This window comes from Sparus aurata, chromosome 4, assembly GCF_900880675.1.
Source record: "Sparus aurata chromosome 4, fSpaAur1.1, whole genome shotgun sequence".
Lineage (NCBI taxonomy): Eukaryota > Metazoa > Chordata > Actinopteri > Spariformes > Sparidae > Sparus > Sparus aurata.
Genome location: NC_044190.1, coordinates 11,735,078 through 11,744,370, shown reverse-complemented (window position 1 = coordinate 11,744,370; position 9,293 = coordinate 11,735,078). Strand labels below are relative to the sequence as shown.

Sequence of the window (9,293 nt, the reverse complement as noted above, 5' to 3'; positions counted from 1 at the left end):
TCAGACATTAGCAGCTGATTCATTAGTAGCAGGTGTGCGTGTGTGTGTGTGTGTGTGTGTTATGGGGATAAGTTAATTTTCCACCCAGAGGAAAGAGATGACTGAAAGTAATTACGAGACTCAACAGGGTGTACCTGGTGATAACTGTAGCAGATAGATTTAACAAGCAATGATCCTGGCCAGACTTCACATACACACACATACACAGAAGGAAAGCATTAGAAGCATGTAAACAGCACAAAAAAGGCCAACATCAACTCAAGCTCTGGGTACACACAAAACATGCACCATTTAAGTTGTTTGTTTACAAAGTGTATGTCCAACTTGTAATGGTTGACAGTGCTTCTAAAGTAGGTCAGTGTGGAGGAACGAGTTGTGTATCCATCCTTCTCAGATGTTATAACAGGCCTGACGCAGGTTATTTTCTGGACCAAGTAAATAATCTGACATGAGACGGGCAAAACACTATCTAAGATGTTGATAGTTACCAACTATTCTAAGAGGTACTGTAAAAGTACTACATCTCTCAAATGAGCTAAACTCTGTAGTAGCCCTAAACTACAGGTAATGGTCATTTAAACAGTTCTAATTAATATTTTTATGTAAACAATTACTAAGAATAATTGGTGAAGATTGTCTTGTAGTGCAGAACACACAGATAATAATCACCCTGGAGCATTTTTGCAAACACAGCTGTTTTGGTAACAGTCTGTCACCACTCCTACCATTTTTTCTGTCTGCTTAGTGTGGCAAATTAAGCTTTAAAAACCTGATGTGTACAGTGGAACTAGTTAGCATAGCACAGCTCATGGAGGCCACGAGTTAGCAACAAGCTGGTCAACCAAATGTCTGACAGTTGGTTGCTTAATGTTCCAAATGAGCATGAAACTTATTAAAAGACAGGGACGAATGAAGATGAATGCTTATGTTGGTCTGTGTAAGCTATTTGTGCAAAAAAAAAACATTTGCTAACATGTTTGCCAATTGTCTATGTTCTGTGTGCAACATTCCATGCTGCCAACAAAAGAATTAATCAATGCTGTTTGCACACCAAGATTTTTGGATGGAGAATGGAGGGATAGAATTGCTACATAAAAAATGTTGATTTTTGTGTTACTCAATTTCTTTGCACATGAGCAGGAAGCAAAATGTTGTGCTGATGGGTAAAAGAAAACCACGCATTAAACACACCTGTGTAAAATTAACGACTGAAACAGATGGGTAAGATGTAGCATTTGACCTGACCATCAGGTCATAGAAGTCATATGTTTGAGCAAGTGATAACCAATATTATTCTTGTTGAGCCAATCCCATTGACAGACCAAAGCTGAAGCAATGTGTAGCCGAATGGTTACAATGCATACTTCCAGGGAGCAATGTTATCTGTACAAACTTTTAACTATCCATAGTTGGAGAGATATTTTACTGTTGAGTCAGACACTATTACCTCTTAAGACATGTCTCTGGCCTGCCTTCATTCCTTTTACTCATCACATTGTTGAATACCTTTTCTTTCTATTGAAAGCTTGTGGTCTTCAGCAAGGCTCCTCCATTAAACTGATAAAGGGGATTCAGATGAAGACAAAATCACTATCATTTGGTGTCAATTTTGCCCAGTTACGCCTGTGACAGGATGTGAGTAGGTGTCACTTCATTTTTGGGCTTGGAAATAACTTTGTCGAAGTTACAAAAACATCTCAGTAAAGTCTGCCAACAATCTGTGTTCTGTAATTTGGGTGTTTGAATTAAATCAATCATAAAAAAATTTAAAAAAAACATTGTGGTGCTGCGAACAATGAATTTCCTCTCACTGGGATGACAGATTGCCCAGTCGGTTTCTTATAGGCTCTACAAGCTGCTCGCTAACTTCCTCTCTGCTCATGTGACTTCCTGGCGATCAGCCAGCCTTCCCTGACTCCCCACCTCCCATGGCCCATAAAGCCACTCCGAGCCTGTCCCGTGTGAGACAGGAAGCAAGGCCCTATGGACAGTGACCTCACCGCAGGAAGAGAGTACAGGGTGTGTGCGCTGTATGTGGCTGTGCAGAACTGTAATTCTGTATTCTCCTCAGATAGCTCAGAAATAATAAAGCTGCACCAATAACCAGTAGGGGGTCCGTTCATTTTTAACACAACCTGTTTCATTTCACTCACCTGCGACTTCAAAACGGACACTTCTGTCTATAGATTCAAACCTCAGTCAGATAAAGGATCAATGAGTCAAGCAGACTAGACTAACATATTCAACTACACCCGACTGCTCTCACACTCTCTGCTAGTAGGGAATGGAGAGGGGAGATGGCAGGTTAATGGGGATACATTTTTGGTACATTGTTAACAAGGGGATGGCATCCCCCTTCAAATCACCTACTGCCAATAACAGCATGAAAAAACAAAACGAAACAGAACTTTAAATATTTTCAGAGCAATTTTAATGTGTACATGTCCAGCATGGCTTGTTAACACACTCAACTAGAGGTGAACACACAACAAGTCAAATGTATAAAATCTTACATTTTCTACAGAAAAACAAAACAGTACACTAACAACCAATCAAAAAAACTAATTGGAATGTTATCAACAAAACATGTCATATCAAGTTTGGAGAAAAGAAATTCACACAATTAAATCAAAATAAGACAAATTATCAAAGACAATCAATAAACTCATCTGTTTCGATCGGCTGCTGCTTTTGTTGTTTTGTTTTTTTTCCCATCTCATCCGGGCAAGTGATGATGGTCAAGTTTTTGTTTTTGTTTTTTTTCCACAAGTAACTGTATCATTACTCAAGTAGCAATGAAAAAGAAGTTCAAATGTGAGATGCCGAGTTACACAGTTGATGAATCCAACAGAATCTACTCTCTACTGTAGCTGCAGTTACTGGATGAAAACAGTTACTTAGGTCGGCTGCTCAAGTTTATCTGAAGCACAACGAAAGTTGATCCGCTGCACTTGCCTGGGGAAAAGCAACGATGAAAACGCTGAAAGTCATTTGTCGCCATCTTTTCTGTTTCATACCCGCAGTGAGTGGCTGAGTTAGTCAAGTGGTGATTTGAAATTAGTTTCAGAGAGGATGGGTTCAATTAGCAAGGGGAAATACACTATGGAAAAAGAGAACGTGGAAGATCCACAATGCTCTGCATCTGAGCCATTATAAACCAAAAACAGAACAAGTCTTAATGTATTTCACGTTTGACTTTTTTTCTCTTTTGCGTTTTGATCTTCTCAGTCCGTTATTTATTGATCTGCTTTTTCCCAGCACAGTCTGGACTTTGCACAGAGCTGATGCAACAACTTTTTGAAGCTTACAGGAGCTGCAAGGATACACAGTGACCGCAGGAAGATAAAACATAAAAAGTGCAGAATAGAGGACACAGACACAGCTTAAGAGAATAACTGCCTTCTGAATAATTGTGGACATTTTAACAGACATAGTCATTATAATAAAAGATGAAAAAACTAAGTATAAGGCCCACGTTTTAAGCCAAAACAGCAGGGTTGAGTAAGGAACGCTTGTGTTTACAGAAACACATCCTGAGAGAGATGAAAGCTCAGACAAGCTCAGCAATGTCCTAACTTTACCCAAACTTTGCATCAAGGCCCTGTACTTCAAAACAAACAAGGCATTAACATAAAAGAACTTCAGCCTCTGCAGCTCTCAATGCGAACGTGACGTCCTGTTGCAAATGCCTGCACTCACCCAGCTCAAGACCTGACAGGCACAGTGTTTTTAAGTGAGTCCTTCCCCGGTGTTCAATGTTGCTGAACAAGGAGGTGGATCTAAAAAAAAGGCTCTGCTGTGTGAGGCTGGACCTTGGCCTGGACTACTTTCCTAAGGGGGAGGAGGAGAGAAGGAAGGTGAGGTTGGGTAAGACAGACAATAATGTGTTTGTGTGTGAGACAGAAAATAGGGGGAGGAGAAGTAGAGTGAGAGAGAGAAGGCCATTGTTGTTGTTATGATCCCCTCGGGCTTCCAGGGCTGGACGGGGAGGCAGAGAGAGGGGGAGAGTGTGGAAGATTTACAGTCAGAAAAAGGGCCTCGCTTACGGAGAGGAGAGCTGATTAACTGAACACCTCGACACAAACACAAAAACATGCATCAATCAGCCCTGACAGCTCTCTCTCTTAACCTTTCACTACTTCTCTTCTGCTTGGTGTCCTGAGACAAAGAGCTGCACTACATTCAATCCCTGTCAGTGTCACCTTACAGAGAATCTCTCAAACTGCTGAATCACCCAGTCAGTTATTTCAAGTGAATCAAACTCAGGTGCACTTGACTTTTTTTTACTTTGAAGTGGTTACTTTAGCTTTGAAGTGGTTAACTCCCTATGGGCTCTCTTTGTAGAAGTTATGGAGGAGAAGCAGAGGGTTGATAAAGAAGAACTCTAGTTCTTCTAGTCTAGTGCAATGAGTCGGCATTTTGTGAGCCTGTCCAGACACTACGCTGTCTAAGCATTCATTGATGTGCCTGTAGGAGCCATGGAAGAGAAGGAGAGAAGAGGAGAGGAGAGGGGGATGGGGGTGCTTTTAGCGCTGATTAGCTGCGTCCGCCAACCCCCCTCAGACCCTGTTGATGAAGAGGTGAGCGATGGACACAAGACACCGTTTCCTGGCAACCGCTATCGACTGGCCTCAGATCAATCTCGATACTCGTGGTGACGGCCGATTATGCTCTTTCCTTTCTTCCTTTCAGTGTAAGTGTCCTGTTAACTTTCCCTCTGTCTGTGTAGGTGTCTCACCTCAACCTGTCTTATACTAGCAAGAGACCTATAGAACAGCAGTGTTATCTATCTGGACTGTCCGTCAACAGAGAGGCAGATAGAGCAAAACGGCTACTGCTTGTGAGGTGGAGCCAATATGCAGGCTTTTAAAAAAGTCATGAGGTACATACACAACTATAAGAAAAGCACTTACAGCATGCATTCCTAAAAAGGACTGTCACCTACTGTAAGCTGAAGTTTCCTCTTTGGCCAACACTGTTGTTGAGCTAACAGGAGAATTTGGGTCACATGAGCTGTTGCCAACAGAATAGAGCCATCAAAGTTCTCTCTCCCTCTTTCTCTATCTTCCCACCCCTCCTTATTCCTGAGATCCAACCTTTGCAAGCTCAGGGAGTCGAGGTCAGCCTCCCTCCCCCTTCCCCCCCCTTTCCGTGTCTCAGCTGCAGGAAATCTCTCCTCACCCTCCCCTCCCGAACCTGAGTCTGGCGTACAGACCCCCTTCGGGTCAGACTTGCAGCTTCTTAATGCTACCTCAGATAAACAGTCCTCCCATTCGTATTTGAAGTCTCACTCTTAGCTTGTCCACTCTTAGCCTGCTTTGTAGATTCACTATCGTATGTTTACGATAAAACTATGACAATTTCAGATTTTCCATTGCTGCCACACTTTTTGAATGACTTGACATTGGGATCTCATTCCATTCCAACTATATGAGTGACTATGAATTCTTGAAAATGGGTCAAGTGAAATTATCTGGAAAATGGTTGTCAATGACTACTACTTAAGAAGCTAAAACATTCAAAAACACGGGCATGGCTCCTCATACAGATTTAACAAGTATTTATTTTTCTCAGATTTTCTCATCTCTGTTTTTGCAAGATTAAAGGGAGCAGGGACTGTTTGGGATCGGAGAGTTTAAGGTTTACTTTAGGGGTCGCATGGGGTTAGCAGAATCTGCACACACCTGCTGCTTTTAAATGAACAGGATTAGTCTGTGTTCACATGAGCCTGCATGGCCCGAGACCACCCTGTTGCTTACAGCTACACTATATTTATGACAGATAGACCGCAAGCCCTCACTGAAGTTTCTAAACGTGTCCTTTCAAAAATACAGGACTGGTAACAAGTCCATTACAAACTGCATGGCACATTTGCTGCACCCTGCCACTGCTGTGTTGTATTTGTGGCGTTACATCCTGTTCTGAAGTTAAAGGCTGTGGCTTTGCTTTGTTTCTCTCTTGTTTTATGTCTCACACACACATAGACATGCGCACACACATGCACACACACACACACAGACACAATGAATACTCCCATACTTGTGTTATTTCACAGTGAGCTGACTTTTTAACTTAACCAGTAGTCTGTCTGCCCTGTAGCACAAAGAACCGGTCTTGTCAGGTATTGTTGACAGAAAGGAGCCTTTCTGAGAATTAGCCACATAAATGAAATCAAATGGAACAGGTCCTTTTTAAAGTCTGTTTACCCCTCAGTCAAAGAGGTCTTTAAATTGTTTCCAAATAAGGTAAAGAAAAAAGGTGGACTCAACTATGTCAATGCAAGATATAGAAGGTGGAAAACAGAGCTGTGGTAGACTGAATTTGATTGGAAATTAGATTAAGGATTAATTCAGCTTGGGTCTTTTTTTCAAAGCCATCATTCCTATAATATATCAAAGCATTGCACTTGTTAAAAACTGCTAAAATTGGGGAACATGGCAAAATCGCTACAACAAAGCCAGATGGGGCAAAAAAACAAAAACAAATGGATAAAATAATTCAACATTTTGAGATATGCTTATTTGCTTTCTTTCTGAGTATAATTGAGAAGACTCTTGTGTCTGTACACATAATATAAAGCTACAGCTGCTGCCAGTTAGCTAAAAGACTGAAAGCAGGAGAAACAGCTAAGCTGCCTCTGTTTATAGCTACAGAAACCTGACTTTTTATTAACTATGTACAATTTAATCCAGCAAGTTATAAAGCCTTTGGTCAAATTTAGAGGTACTTGTAGAGCCAGGCAAACTGATTCTTCAAAGTCTATTTCTCAAAAATGTGTTTCCTATAAACAGACCCCCATGTTCGACAGATTATTTTATCAGGAGCTAAGCAAAAAATTGAGAACACCTGAAAAGTAAATAATGCCTCATTACAAGTAAAACCTAGGGCAAGTTTGGGAGGTCTAAGTGGAACCAGGAAGCTGGACTACAAACAGATTTTTGCTGATAACAGACTAATCATTTCACCACCTGTGTCCAAAGAAGTTTAGCCAATGAAGCATTACCAGACCTCAGCAAAAGACTTTATGGGGGGTAATTATTAATATTAGAATTAAGAAAAAAAACAAGATCTAAAGAGTAATAGACTCGAATTACCCTTTAAAAGCAAAGCAGTGCCTGTGTGACCAACAAACTGACGTATAAGTTTGTAAGTATAAACACATTTTCAGGGTAACAGCCACAATCTCATCATCATCAGAGTCAAGGGGAGGATAATACCTGGGCTCAAGGCACTCCTCAACATACCTCTTAATGTTAACTACAGTGAAATGTCTGTTGTGACCAAACCCTGTTTCTCTCTACGTCAGAAAAAAAAAAGATGGTGCATGATGGAGAAAAAGATAACAGGAGGCGGAAGGAACCCTGCTGAACTCTACTTGAAGCCTAAGCGCATCCACAAATCACTCTTTCTTTTCTGACTCTTTGCATTTCTTTCTTTTTTTGACGACTGCGATAGCTGAAGTTATCAGCAAGGAAAAAGTCCCTACTGAGATGAGGGGAAGAAGGAGGGTGGTGCAGAGAGGGTAGAGAGAACAGAAGGGCCTTCCTGGTTTAGAAATAATAACAACAAAAAGTCACTCAAAATGAACTAAATCTAAAACAGTAAGAAAAAAAACAATGTGCAAACTTCTCTCATATAAATAGACTACAGTCGATGCACTGTAGAGCACCATGGGAGACAGGAGGAAGTTAGGGTTGTGTATGTTTGTGTCTGTGGGGTTGTATTCATATGTAAGACATAATTTATGTTTCTAGTTTATGTGTGTGTGTGTGTGTGTCAGTGCAGTATTGTATCTACTAGCACATGTATTACAAGCTGTAGGAGATCAGAGACTGGAAACAAATTGATCACTGGGAGGACAGTTGGGTTAAAAGAGGGTGTGTCTAAGGTCCATTTTAAGTTCAAAGTTTAGTGTCCCCTCAAGTCAAGAGTTAGACCCAGTCCTGCAGCGAGCGCTTGCAGTGCACCAGCAGCCGTGGTGCTCCTTTGCTCTGCAGCGTGTTGATGATGGCGTAGATCAGTCCCAGGATGCACAGCACCAGGACCAGTGGGATGGTCACTATCAGGATGTTCATGGTCCGTTCCTCACTGTCATCCACCTTCAGCACAACGTCCACCTCGTTGGTGTCTTCTTCATGACCCTCACGATAGTCTGTGTCTTTGTCGTTGTCCGACCCTTTGCCTGAGTCTTTGTCTGTTCCACTGCGATCTGTTCCATCCTTATCTTTGCCCTTATCAGCGTCACGTCCTGCATCGGGGTTGAATGGTGGCCGGTTCAGGTCTGGGTATTTGCGTCCTGAGTCTCTGTCCGTGTCTCTGTCTGGGTCCAGGTCAATGCTGCAGCCCATGAAGTCTCTCAGAATGGACTTAGGGTAGCCAGGTTCACTCTTCATACGATGGTTGTCAAACTTCCAGTACTTGGAACCCTTGTAGAAGTACGTATATGCTAGAGAAAGAAAGGACAGCAGATGATGTCAGCCAAGACAAGGAGATTAAGATATAATATACAATACAACTGAAGACATACTTCAACATACTTCTAATATGCTTCTTTGCCCTCTTCGCAATGCAAGACCACACCCTTATGCTTTGTTTCAGGCGTGTCTTTGTCTACCCTAGCCCCTCTCACACTTTTACACACACACAGATAGAGAGAGAAACCACTCTTCACGTCTCAGCTTACCCCCATCATCACTGAGGAAGGCCCCCTTGGGAGTAGAAGGCACTGACGATCCCCAGACACTGATTGGTTTTGGGTAGCCTCTGTCAGCTGAGCGTGACTGCTCGTTGAAGCGCCAGTACCTGCAGACAGCAAAGGAGAAGATGGTTGTTACTGTTTATTGACTGTCAATAAGAAAAGATCTGGCTTATGGTGTGTATAAAAAAAAAAGGTTCCGCATAAAACCTGTGTAAATTCACTGGTAAAGTGGAGTCAGTCACACTGTGTTTACCAAGGGCTTGTTGGATTTGGGCCTAAAGTGTGATTATTTTTCTATGATATATTATACTTGCATATGCTTGTGTTATTTCTTTTCTAAAGCAGCGCAAAGCTTGTTCAGTATGTTTGAAGTGTTCAAAGATAAATTTTAAAGTATAAATAAATATATCTCCTGCTAAGCTCTTGCCTAGCTTAATTTAATGGGGCAATAATGAAAATTTCTAAAAGACATTATTCATGCAATCTGAGTCACTTGACTCCATGTACTCATAATGAAAAATAAAAGTCCTTCATACTCTATTCAGTTCATGTTAACCTTTTGTCTGCCTCAATTCAAAATTAATACAAAACATAC

The 9,293-nt window shown here is 41.5% G+C and overlaps 1 protein-coding gene across 1 annotated transcript in view; it reads right to left on the bottom strand.

Moving 5' to 3' along the window:
- Window positions 1–2,414: 2,414 nt before the first annotated feature.
- mmp15b (matrix metallopeptidase 15b) overlaps window positions 2,415–9,293 on the bottom strand; it is a 38,704-nt gene continuing 31,825 nt past the window's right edge. Inside the window, exons 9-10 of the mRNA XM_030414367.1 lie at window positions 8,684–8,802; window positions 2,415–8,446 (exon numbers count right to left, since the gene is read on the bottom strand). Coding sequence (XP_030270227.1) covers window positions 7,932–8,446; window positions 8,684–8,802 — 634 coding nt within the window. The 3' untranslated portion in view covers window positions 2,415–7,931. The remainder of the gene's footprint in view (window positions 8,447–8,683; window positions 8,803–9,293) is intronic.